This window comes from Cyrtonyx montezumae, unplaced genomic scaffold, assembly GCF_038088225.1.
Source record: "Cyrtonyx montezumae isolate F1298 unplaced genomic scaffold, pur_monq_1.0 scaffold_8, whole genome shotgun sequence".
Lineage (NCBI taxonomy): Eukaryota > Metazoa > Chordata > Aves > Galliformes > Odontophoridae > Cyrtonyx > Cyrtonyx montezumae.
The window spans coordinates 28,689,814-28,703,172 of record NW_027072089.1 but is presented as its reverse complement, the minus strand read 5'-3'; the positions used below and the strand labels follow the sequence as shown (position 1 = coordinate 28,703,172).

Genomic DNA, 13,359 nt, shown 5'->3' with positions numbered 1-13,359 from the left:
AACATAATAGCCTTCCTACCTTTCATATCTATGCACTATGAAAAATATACCTATCTTACCTCCTTAGTAATTTTTTGAACTTGCTTATTATGCTTTTTAGTGTGCGTGTGTGTGTGTCAGTCCCTTAATCATTTCCAACTGCAGCACACAATTCAGGAATAAGAGCTTTCTTAAACAGAATCACATCCTCAGTCTTTTCTGACACAAAGTTCTTGACAGTTGGTAGACTCCTGTTCTAAAACACAACCTTGTTCATTCACACAAAAATTTATTATTCCTATTGTCTAGTATGTTGTAGTAAAAGAGAATTGCTTCCAATGTGCCAAACCTTAAAGGCCAAGGGATGATATTAATGTGATGGAAAAGTCAAGTTCTAGAGGTCCTTGTTGTTGCCTCAGTTGAATGGGCCTGTAATAGGAGTTCAGTCCTGAGAAGAAATTTCAAGAGGTTGGTAGTGTCACACATCATATCATAGAAGGGCTTGGGTTGGAAGGCACTCCAAGACAATCTCGTTCCAAACCCCTTGCCATGGGCAGGGTTGCCACCCACCATATCAAGCTGCCCAGAGCCCCATCCAACCTGGCTTTGAACACCTTCAGGGATGAGGCTTCCACAGCTTCACTGGGCAACCTGTTCCACTGCCTTACCATGTTCAAAGAAGTTTCCTCCTGCCACCGAACCTAAATCTCCCTTCTTTTAGTTAAATCTGTTCCCCATTTTCCTGTCACTGTGTAAAAAAATGTTTTCCCTCCTGTTAATAATCTCCCTTTAAATACTGGAAGGCCTCAATGAGGTCTCCCTGGAGCCCTTTCTTCTTCAAGCTAGACAAGCCCAGCTCCCTCAGCCTTTCTCCATAAAAGGTGCTCCAGCTCTCTCATCATCTCATCATGGCCCTCCTCTGGACCCACAACAGCTTCACATCTTTCTTGTGCTAGGGGCCCCAGGCTTGGATGCAGTACTCCAGACGGGCTCACAAGGGCTGAGTAGAGGGGGTCAGTCACCTCTCTTGCCCTGCTGGCCACTACTATTTTGATGCAGCCCAGGATACTGCTGGCCTTTTGGTCTGCAGGTGCACAGTGCTGGCTTGTGTCTAGGGTTTTGTCCAGAAACACCAAGTTCAGTACTGGGTAAGTACTTGAGCTTTGAAAATGAGGAAGAAGGTGGCATTCTTTCATCTTTCAATTTTTGTACTAAAATTGGGAAAATAATTTATTTCATCCCTGAGGATTACTTGTGAGGAGAAAATTGTGCAAGTAAAATTCTTCTCCCACAGTTAAAAGTTCTTGGATCATGTAAATGTGAGAGGGACATGATATACTCTCAAATAAGATATGTCACTGACTCGATGATCTCTTGAGGTCCCTTCCAACCCCTATGATTCTATGATTCTGTGATTGTCAGGATGATAGGAATATAACGTTATGTTGTTTTGTTCATCAAGCTGATGACACATTTCTGCAACTCAGAATGGAGGAGCAATGGAGAAAGAGGAAAGTTCTCTACTTCATGTCTGTGTTAAGAGATGCAGTCTAAGGAGTTCATAATGAAATCCCAACAGAAGTTCACCAAGTGATTTCAGCACACAGTCCAAAATCTTGTAATTTATAAAGTTTTATAGCTTAGGATATTAAAGGATGGAGTGTGTTTCAGGTTCATGAGTTACTTTTCTGTAAAGAATGAAATATGTTGAGTTTTGTTAGTCTCTTTTGGTATTTGGTTTTTCTAGACTAAATTATTCTTATGTGAACGATACTCAGTATTTTCAACTTTGTTTTTGTAGAAGAGATGTCAGATAGACTCATAGACTCATGTTTACAACAAGGATTTAATAAATGGTCTGCCTACAAAGAGACAATAACTCTCTTTTCCTACATCACAGCCTTTGAATTATGTCTAAAGACTTTTTTTCATCTGATTGGCTGCTGAATTCTCCTGAGAACTGATGTTCAGATGGTTAAGTGCCATTACTATCTAAGCTGTTTTCAGTGTTTTAGGCTACTGAATTATGTAGGAAGTGCTGGACTTTAGTTCAGAAGTGCAACTCCCTTTGATCATCCAAGGATAATGGGATTTCACCATGGTTCCCAATGGGTGATTTAACATAGATCTGAGATTGAGGGAGATATGGTAGGAGTCAACCTAAATAGTATCCACAATCCTGAAATTTGAAGCTAAAAAACAATCAAAGTTTATTGTTATTTTTTTTTAGGGGCTGGAGTGGGGAAATAGAAGAGGGGTCGCAGGCGTAATCAAATCATTGGATTTCTTGAGTGTCCCTTCTTAAATAAGATGTAAAGTGAAACTGTTTCACTGGTCTTGTACATTATGTTGTTCTGTCCCTATTTTAATTTCTGGAGTTATTGATACTTTTCACTAGAAAAACATGCTACCCATTTATCTCTTTCTTTCTTTGCCCTTCATTTTATTGCACATGAACTCTTCCTTTTTTTTTTTTTCCTGAAATAAGTGATGGCCATTTTAAAGGGAAAAAATAAAAACCCAACCTAAAGAAAACAAAACCATCCCAAATGAAGACTTCAGAATCTTTACAAATAATATTTTTGAATGAGGAGCGATTGTACCATGGTATGAATATGAATTTATGTACAGACAATTATATCTATACTATCTGAATGGTCAAGGAATTTCTTATGTGATAACTGCTGTCATTTTTTTTTCTTAGTTTGCTCTGAAAATGCAATTATATGAAATTCAACATTATTAATTTTTTTCTTTCAATATGTCCAGATCTCAATCTCCAGTCCTGGTGCAAGCACAGACATAAATGCTAAGAAAATTGCTGGTATTAGTGATGTCTGTGAATCTATGAAGCAACAACTTTTGGTCCTGGTGGAATGGGCTAAATATATTCCTGGGTTCTGTGAATTACCACTGGATGACCAGGTACAAGATGAGACCAAGGAGAGAACATTAATAAGCATCTTTTTATTTCTGTGATATTTTAGTTTTAAGAGAAAACAATAATGCAATGCCTGATCAAATACAGCTGGACACTAGATGCCCGATTTTAGACCATTTTCTTTTTTTGATTTTGAAGTAACACCACCATAGAAAAATTGAGGGATTTGATATGGCTCTAGCCTGTTAAAAGAAGGAATAGTATCTTCAGCAAACCAGCAGTCATTAGTATTTTGTGTTTTCTGTATTCTTTTGGAAGCAGAAATACCAAGTTGAATGCGGAAATGAAAAAAATCTTGTAAAACATAAATTTTTTTTCTGCTTTTTTATTTTATGTCCATCTTTCATTATAATTTAGTTTAAGACAGCCTGTTGTTTAATTTGAAGCAGATTTTCTCTGCTTGCAAAAAATAAAAGCCATAAGAATCTTCAGCAAATACCAAACACATGCTGATGTTACTCTATAGTAATACTTCATACGATATAATGTACTGAATTATATTGTAAATGACAAAAGCGTAGAGAAAAAAAATTATCAAAATTTGAACAGTTCTTCAGGGCTTTTATTACAGAGGTCTGACTTATCATCACATTTGTAATACACCTAACGTTTAGTGGATTTCAGAGCCAGCTGTGTTGGAGCACTTAGAATCAGTGTCTTAACATTGTGGTAGAATGTCTTGACATCAGCTGCCCAGATAGAAGGTTAATTCATGGCTCAGTATCTTCTGATTCTAATCCAGTGACATCTGATTCAGCTTGAAAATTACTTTGAGAAGTGAAATTGAGTAATTCCTCTTTTTTTTTTTTCCTCTCTTTAGTCCTTCAGTTTTTAACAAAGAAGGTTAGATAAACTTTGAGTTTGAAATTAAAACTGTGTCTGTTCCCTTTTATACTCTTTCTTAGGAATATGCAGTTGATTCTGACACAGGAGATACTCCCACATTAATACCTTGATATCTTTGCAGACCCACGGAATATGGTACATGTGCACAAACTCAGCAGGCAAATCAAAAATCTGTTCATGTAAAAGGAGAAAAGTAGTGTGAGATCTTTAAATGCAGCGTTCCACAAAGACAGTGAAAGCAATTTGCTAAGATAACATGAAAATATGGAAAGGATCAGATATCATTAAGAAGTTACTGTCTTTATTTAAATTTAAACAAACAAAAAGCATCAGTACAGATAGATAAGAGATAAGGCTGAAAACACTTGAGCACTACTTGAAAAGTGCATATGCAGAGACCAGCTTCAAGGCAGGTAAGACTGCACTGGGCACAGGATCTAAAGTAAAAATGCCAAAAAAGCTCTTTTTATGGCTTTTTTGGAGTCTGCAATAAGACTACACCTGTGCTGGGGGCTGGCAGTTTGTGGGCAAGCTGCTGAGCTAGCAGAGGTGGAGCTGGCGCTGCCCACCCCTTGACCTTGACCAGGCTGCTAGGCTATAAGCAGCTCTCATTGTGAAGCAGTGGGGAGGGTTTCAGTTTTCTTTCAGAGGTCTGAGGAAGGGCTCTTCTAGAAAGATATTTTGCTAGAAAGCTCAGCTGAAGTGTCTTTATGTTAATGCATGCAGTATGGGAAATAAGTAGAAGGAGTTGGAAACTGATGTGCTTGGAAAATTATGATCTGGTTGCCATCACAGAAATGTGGTGGGACAAATCTCATGACTGGCACACTGTGTTGAGGGCTACAGGCTCTTCAGAAAGGACAAGCGGGGTAGGAGGGGAGGGGGTTTGCTCTTTACATTAGGAAGTAGATAGATTGTAAAGAATTGTCTGAGTGATAGCTATGACCGGGTTGAGAGCTTATGGGTTAAAATCAGAGATCAGTCTAGTAAAGGATGTGAAGTCGTTGGAGTCTACAGGCCACCTGATCAGGAGGTGCCTGTTGATGAGGCCTTCAGCTGGGATGTGTCATGCTCACAGGCTCTTGTCATGATGGGGGATTTCAACCATTCAGATATCTGCTGAGATAACAGCATGGTGGGTGGCAGACAATCTAGGAGATTCCTGGAGTCTGTTTGAGACCCAGGTAACTAGTTGAACTGACCCAAGGTGAAGCCTTACTGGACTTGATGCTCACTAATACAGAGAAGAGCATTGAGGCAGCCTGGACTGTAGTGATTATGCCCCGGTGGAATTAGTAACCTGAAGGAATGCAGGCCTTGCAAAAAAATAGAGTCAGGACCCTGAACTCCAGGATACCAAGATTCTGGCTGCTCAAGGAACTGCTGGATGGGGTCTCCTGGGAAACTGTTCTTAAGGGTGTAGGAACAGAACAGAGCTGGCAGCTCTTTAAGGACATTTTTCTTCAAGCACATGAGCTTTCCATCCCTCAGCAAAGAAATTGAGCACAGGAGGTGGGAAACCAGTGTGGCTGAGCAAGGACCTGCAGCTTAAGCTGAGGGTGGCGTACAGGAAGTGAAAGCAGGGTTGTGTTAGCCTGGGAAGAATTCAGAAATGTCCTCATGTACAGGGATAAGATCAGGAAAGCCAAGGTGCAGATGGAGCTGATCTTGGCAAGGGATGTGAAAAGTAACAAAGGGTTCTACGGTTACAGGGGCAGGAAAATACAGACCAAGGAGAGTGTTCTCCTCCAGTTAATGGGGATGGGGAGCTGGCTTCCTCAGACGTGGAAAAAGCTGAGTTGCTCATAAGTCATTTGCCTTGGTTTTCACTGGTGGCCAGGCTCCCCATGTCTGCCAGGACCCTAATCCTCTAGTTGTGGGTGAGAGGAATGGATTTCATCCCACTCTATCAGTGGGATGGAGACCTCCTCATGAAACTGAATGTATGTAAGTCCATGGGTATGATATGCCTCCCAGGGTTCTGAGAGGGATTGCCGATGTGGTTGTTGAGCCTCTCTCCATCATATTTGAAAAATCATGGCTGTCAGGTGAACTCCCAGTGACTGCAAAAAGGGAAACATTACTCCCATTTTTAAGAAAGAGAGAAAGGATGACCCTGAGGAACTGCAGGCCATTGAGTCTCATTCTGTGCCTGGGAAGATCATGGAGCAGATCCTCATGGTTATCAAGTTAAGGCACATGTGAGACAAAGAGGTGACCTGAGACAGCCAGCAGTTAAAAGGAGTTAAAATAAATACCTATTTACTTATTTATTTATTCTTTCTAATGGGCATTGTGTGTTTTTAATCGCATAAATTATCTCATTTGGGACAAACAGTTCCTGATTTTGGAATCAGACCATGGAGTAAGCCAGTGTTCATTAAGTTACCTCTACTGAGAGTCTGATGACTCTTAATACGTTAAGTATTCCTAGATACTGCGTTCCTTTACATCACCCACAAAGAATGGGTTTGGCTTAGTAAGAAAATAATTGCTTGCAAAGAGAAATTTTGTGAATAGAGGTCAGCGCTGAAGCTTCAAGCATATTTTAAAAAGAAAAGTAAATAGATGACAAAGAGTAAACTAATGATCACATTTTAAATTAACCTTTAACCCTCATTAAACCTAAATTAACCCTCATTGTTTATCACAATGTATATTTTAGCATATCTGACTGTGTTGGGGAAAGAAGCTATTTTATGTAATGCATACAGTTTTGTTGCCAAAAATGAAGGAGTGACAGTGAAGAATTTACCACTATGGTTCATTCTAGCCCACTCGAGTCTTTGGCACCAACCTAAAATTTCAGAGCAAAATTTGTAAATGAAGGGAATAAATACAAGAATTTTACTGATTGAGAAGTGGTTAATAGATTTTTATACCTGCTGAAACTGAAGAAGTACAATAATTTTATAATAATATTATAATACAATGCTGTACAATTGAAGGTTTTTATATTTACTTTACATTTTAACATATGATCTTAACAGTATGTATAGCTGAAGGTACTCATGTTAATATGCATGCTCATTTATTGTGCTTTATTTTCTAATGAGCCTGTTTTGTTTGTTTGTTTGTTTTTTGTTTTTTCTAAGGTTGCACTGCTAAGAGCACATGCTGGGGAACACCTGTTGCTTGGAGCAGCAAAACGATCCATGGCATATAAGGACATTTTACTTTTAGGTAAATATTGGCTTTATCTCAATTAATAATGATGTTATAGTACTCTAGCAACTATATATAGTCATTTAAGTGGGACAACTGTTCTGGTATAATTAAAACATTCTATGAATGCTATATAGCCATTAAAGGCATCATGTTATGAGTCCTGTTCCAGAAAAAGCAGGATCCCAGGGACCACAATTTAGAGATTTGCTAGCAACTAGTTTCCTTACATTAGCATAATTTTTGGTATCTTTGTCCCATGCAGAAAAACAAACAAACAAACAAAACCCACAATGCAATAACAAGAAAAACCACCACCAGTACCAAAATCACATAAGAAACCTTCATTTAAGAGGGGAGATTCATTTAATAATTTCAGTCATCATGAAAACCATTAGTTGCTTCTTTCCTAAGAGCTCTTCAGACATGGTTATAGAAGATCCTATAGGCTACAAAAGTGGACAGTGGCGTGTTCCCTGCAACTCCCTTTCCCAGCATCTCTTTCACTGCTGTTTTGACAGCTGCAATGTGTGATAATGCAAAGAGCCATCCTGTTTTCCCCTGCCATGTTGGATATAGGTACATCTATGGAACAATGTGAGTGTTGTGTAACAAATCACACAACAAGCATATTCTTGATCATAACCTTTGTTCGTTCATATAGAGACCACAGCTGTTAGCAGAGGGAACGTTGTCCCACTGTGGAAGCAAGTCTTCCCTTAAGTCACACAACAGAGAGGCACAGTCATGATGAGATGTGTGCCTATGTGCATAATGGTCTGATGAGATTTGCTAGCAATCTCTGATGCTGTGGTCTGCAAGTCTAAAGGGCACCCTACAAAAAATATTCTCATTTAGTATGTTAAGTTCTCTGGCTATTTTGTAAGAAAGTTATTACATCTTTTTGGACAGCTGATGTGAGTCAAGACTATGCAGAACATTAACTCAAACTTGTTTATTCATTAGTGTTGTAGTACGAGGGAGTTTTCTGCTACTTCTTTGGGTTTGCCTTTCTATAGCTGTGATTCAGCTTGAACTTCCTCTCACACATAGCAGAAAGTGAAAGGGACAGAATGGGCTTGCTCTGAAGATATTACTGGCATCAGCAATATTTTCAAATTAGAAACTATAGAGATGACTTCTTTGATCTAGTTCTTTCTATGTCTGTCATTTTACTGACAAAATTAACATAAATAATGCAGTTTTATCGGGATTGATAAGAAAAAATAATGAGAAAATAAAAAGCAGAAAATTATAGTCAGCATTGCCAGAATCAGCATACATATTGAAAAGAGAAACTGTCTGAGGCTATGCTTATTTCTGATATTTCAAGGTAGATATCTGTATAGTTTGAGTAATTTTGAAATAGATCTCTTGTGATATGATCGTCAACTTTTCTTTCAAAAATGACTTTATGGCTTCTGGGAGCTATGTGGTCTTCCCACCGTTCTCTCCACTTATGTTAGATGCTTTCTTGTACAGTAGTTGAATTAATATATGATGATGATTTTCCCAAAATGGAAATTTCAAATGAAAAGAAGAGGCAAAATTGATTGTTTACTGATGGTTTTCTGATGCTTCTACTGGAGCACCTGTTGGGTAGAGAAGCATTCCTGGTGATTTCTCTGAGAAAAAGGCTTTTTGTCCATTGACAAATCCTCATTATTCATCTTGGGATATAATGAGGGAGAAAAAAAGTTAGATCAGTTTACTATTTCTTTTGTGTTAAGGCTTGCTTATTCCATGCTTGTGCATTCAGATGTCCATCTCAGTGCTGTGGACTAATAAGTAACTACACATGATGGCATATTCAACCACACAGTTTATTCAGTAGGTGAGAGCTGTATTTGGTACATATAAGTTTGTTTGCATCAGGAGAGTTTTGTATGCTATAAATGAGATCTATTGAATGAAAAAATATTAATTTGATTAAGCAAAATAAAATATATTTTTGAAAACAATCTTCATCATATCGTATAATGCATCTAAATCTTTATATCAGTATACATGTTATTCTTTCTCTCCAAGGTAACAACTACATAATCCATCGTAACAGTACTGAAGTGGAGATCAGCCGAGTGGCAAATCGAATCCTAGATGAACTTGTTCGACCCTTCCAGGAAATTCAGATAGATGACAATGAGTATGCTTGCTTGAAAGCAATTGTGTTCTTTGATCCAGGTACATTCCTAAAAATATACCTCAGAATTATTTTTAATTATTAATTTTGTTCAGATTACATCGATACTGAGTTCTTGTTGATATAGCACCTGCTCAATGATACTTAGTTGGAAGGAAAAGAACAAAATGAAAAAAAAAAAAAGTATGATGCTCCTCCAAAATCAAAATTTATGTTGACTGTATGCTTTTGTCATTTTTCAGATGCAAAAGGCCTGAGTAATCCAATGAAGATTAAGAACATGCGATACCAAGTCCAAATCAGTTTAGAAGATTATATCAATGACCGTCAATATGACTCCCGAGGAAGATTTGGAGAGCTTTTGCTTTTGCTGCCTACACTCCAGAGTATCACTTGGCAAATGATTGAGCAAATACAACTGGTTAAACTATTTGGAATTGTTAAAATTGACAGTTTGCTTCAGGAAATGTTACTGGGAGGTAAGTTAACAACATCTCAAATTGAGCACATTATATTCAGTTGAATTTAGCGTACTGAGATTCATGATATAAGCAAACACTTTGACCAGTGTCATGCTGGCTGAGCTTCGAGTCATATAATTGTTAGCAAGATACTTCTCCTGTCTGCTCATGTTGTTACCTCAGTCATATAACCTCAGATTGTGCTGTGTACTTCTCACTCTTTGCTGGGTATCTAGACATAGAATTCCTGTGGCAGATTACAGAATTCTTACAAATATTTCAAGAAATCCACTGTTAATGTAGTCAAAACAGTGCAAATAAACACAGTGCTTAATGTGGTTGAAATCTGCTTAAATTGTTTAATGAATACCCAGAGGCAATTATTCAAATTGCCAATCAAAATATTTGCTCTGCAGAATTGTAATTATTGCAGTATAAATTGCTGGCAACAACCTGCTCTTCTGAATTGATATGTTCTCATGTTATTTTTGCAGGTACTTCTAATGATGCCAGTCATTTACATCATCCAGTACATCCTCACTTAGCCCAAGATCCATTAACTGGCCAAACTATCCTCATAAGTTCTATGTCTGCTCCTGTACATTCAGAACAGATTTGTAAGTAATTGCAAGTTAGCCTTCCATCATAACATTTCAGTGTTACAGTTAAAAATATTAATTAGAATGGTGACCTGTCAGTGCTAATTATTCCATGAAGAATAAAATAATTTTGCATGAAAAGCACATTTGTAAACAGTGATAAGGAAGAGTCTTTGACTTGAATTTAATCTAATTTCAAGAATTTGCATCATTGGTTTTACATGCACAGTTTCTAATAAGCTGAAATCTCCAGTAATGTCCTGTTTGCTTGGCAGGATAAACATAGAACAACTTTAGTTGGGGTCAATAGTATGTATATATGCATGCAGAACAAGACAGAATTAAAAAAAAAAAAAAAAGTGCAATTCTTTCTGAATTCTTTTTCAGCAACACCAGAAACTCCATTACCTTCCCCTCCTCAAGGCTCTGGACAAGAATACAAAATGTCTTCAAATCAGGCTTCAGTAATTGCACAGCAGTCTATTTTGAAACAAAAATCATTGTGATATTTCTCTCCTTTGTCGTGTTCTTCCTACCTTCCTTATTTCCCCCATTCTTGCCATCCAGTTCTCCCTCCTTCCATTCCTCCTTCCTTTTTATGCACTAGATAATTTTGTAGGAAACTTGCACATTTAAAATCTCAGGATGATAAAGGAGATTATTTCCTCACCAGCCACTACTGTGGGTGTTTCTTAAAACCCTTTATGATTTGGAAATTAATACTCACTGTTCTGACTGCTAGGCAGAGCTGTAACTGTGGATACTGTAGTCTGACAAAAATGTATAAAGATTGATATTATTTTTAGATCTCTTAACTGCACAGATTCATTTTTTATTTTCTGTTTTAGTTGTCATCTTAATATTATTGTTTCATTTGTGTATATAACTTTTTTTTTCTTCATTATGACTGTACTGGCTAGGGCTTGTTTAGCTGTGAATTGTAGATATGGAAAAGCGGGTTAGTCAAACCAAAGCCAAGATTCCACAAACAAAGCACATGTACTAAAGAAAAATGAGGAAATACTGAATAGATAGAAATATTCAATAACTTTTAAGAATTACTTTTTTGAAAGAATCATCTCTCTCAAGTAAAATTTTAACAAAAGAGTTGAATCCTCCCTGCTAACCAATCTGTATGAATCAGAGGGAGGGCTTGCCACGTGCAAAGATGTTTGAGAACTTTTTGAAATCTACATACACAGTAATGTCTATACTACTCAATGAGACAGTGCCTAGGCATGGATGCAGACACCAGAGTGCTACCATTTATATTACTAAAAAAGTTAGAAAGGAGTCTGGATTATTTTTAATGGTCAGGACTATTTCTCATGCAATTTATTGGGACTTTTCACTATGCACTTTGAATACTGCCATCTTTCTTTACGGAGAGTAACTATAGGAGCATGGCTAGGCCATGTCAGTTGACCTCAAGATTGGAGTATATAGACTTTGTACTCTTTAGCTTACTAATGTAAATGTAGCCATTGTATTATTTGTCTAACTGGCTGGTGAATGCACTAGCAATCACTCTAATATTTTCTTACAGAATAATTGTATCAGGGCTGCTCTGAAAGTAATACCTCCTATTTTATTATGTTGGCCCGCAATGGCAGAGTTGGATGTGGGTGGTATAGCAGAAGAGATCAAACCTTATCACCAGTATTTCATTATGTTTTATTGTGTGAAAGATGGCCGCAGAGGGGGAGTCTGACAAAATGATATCTGACATGGAAGTGTGTATAAAGCAAAAATATGGAATTGAATTCCGCCATGTGGAAAAAATTGCACTTATTGATATTCATCAACACTTTCTAATGTTTATGGAGGCCAAACAGTGGGTGTGAGCACAGTGATGTGTAGTGCATTGCAGCAGTGGTGACAGCAACATGAAAGACAAGACACATTACAGGCAGCGATACACAGCTGTAACACTACAAAATAAAGAGCAACTCAGATCATCTGTGTGAATTGATAGAATACAACTGGGAAGCTGTATGTGGAGCTGAGTATCAGCTTCAATATGTTGGAAATGGTGGCAACATTGGAACATTGCAAAGTTTATGGCAGGTGGGTCCCAAAAATGCTTACACAGGAACTGGGAAAAAAAAAACTAAATACCATACACAAGTATGTTGGGTTCTATTGAACAAGTACAGGCTGAAGGTGACAGTTTCCTGGATCACATTATTGCCAGTGACAAGACATGGTGTCACCACTGTGAGCCTGAGTCAAAATGGCAGTCCATGGAGTGAAGATGTGAATTCTCTACTGAAGAAAATGTTCAAGATGCAACCCTCAGCAGGAAAAGTGATGTGCACTGTCTTTTGGGACAGAGAAAGGGTGATCCTTCTGGATAAACCATTAGCTCTGACCAGTACATCGTGATGCTGATTAAGCCAAAGACTCAAACTGCTGGAGTCAGACCAGAGAACAATAATGCCAGGTCCCATACCAGTTTGAAGATCACAGAACACACTACCAATCTTAGCTGGACTGTCTTCTCACACCCACCATTATAGTCCAGATTTGGTGCCTTTTGACTTCCACCTGTTTGGGCTGATGAAAGATGGACTGCATAGCCACCATTTTCTATCAGCACTGCCATAGCAGCTATGAAACAGTGGTTCACCTTCACTGGTGCAGATATTTATGAGTGCAGAATGCAGGCTCTTGTTCATCATTGGCAAAAATGCATAGCTAATGATGGTGATCGTTGAGAAATAGCATTTTGTAGCTGAGAATTTGCTCTATCAAATAGTAGTTCTGTTGTAGTTTCCATGCAATAAATAAGAGACATTGCCTTCAGAGCAACCTATATATTTATATTGTAGATCTGTGTTTGCAGAGAGATGTCTTGCTAACTCAAGTGATAGACATGCCTGAATTTAACTCCAGATGTTCCTATTTGAGTCATGGTATTTCAAGCTATGAACATAGCTAGCACACCATGTGCTTTCTGTTTGGATTTCCAATTCACAATTGTCAGGTATTTGGTGAGAAGACTAATTGCAATGAGTCCCCTTTGGCTCCTCTTTCTCCCTTCCCAGTTTTGAAGGATCCAGAATTGATTGAAATTTTCCTTCTCGAGTCTATATTAACCAATCTGGATATGGACCCTCTGTCTGTTTGCACAAATGGGATGTTGTGACACACGCTTATGTGGGCATAAATTCATGAAGAATTTTTGAAAACTATCTAACACATTAAGTGATTATTTTGTTCATACAA

At 37.9% G+C, this 13,359-nt stretch overlaps 1 protein-coding gene across 3 annotated transcripts in view; it reads left to right on the top strand.

Moving 5' to 3' along the window:
* The window catches only part of HNF4G (hepatocyte nuclear factor 4 gamma), a 62,661-nt gene extending 51,547 nt beyond the window's left edge, over positions 1-11,114 (top strand). For 2 of the 3 annotated variants that reach the window (XM_065752168.1, XM_065752167.1), the window contains 6 exons: positions 2,749-2,904; positions 6,862-6,949; positions 8,960-9,112; positions 9,314-9,550; positions 10,027-10,149; positions 10,519-11,114. In XM_065752168.1, the coding sequence (XP_065608240.1) occupies positions 2,749-2,904; positions 6,862-6,949; positions 8,960-9,112; positions 9,314-9,550; positions 10,027-10,149; positions 10,519-10,637 (876 nt within the window). In that variant the 3' untranslated portion in view covers positions 10,638-11,114. The remainder of the gene's footprint in view (positions 1-2,748; positions 2,905-6,861; positions 6,950-8,959; positions 9,113-9,313; positions 9,551-10,026; positions 10,150-10,518) is intronic. The other variant, XM_065752169.1, reaches the window with a different exon arrangement.
* The last annotated feature ends 2,245 nt before the right edge of the window (positions 11,115-13,359 follow it).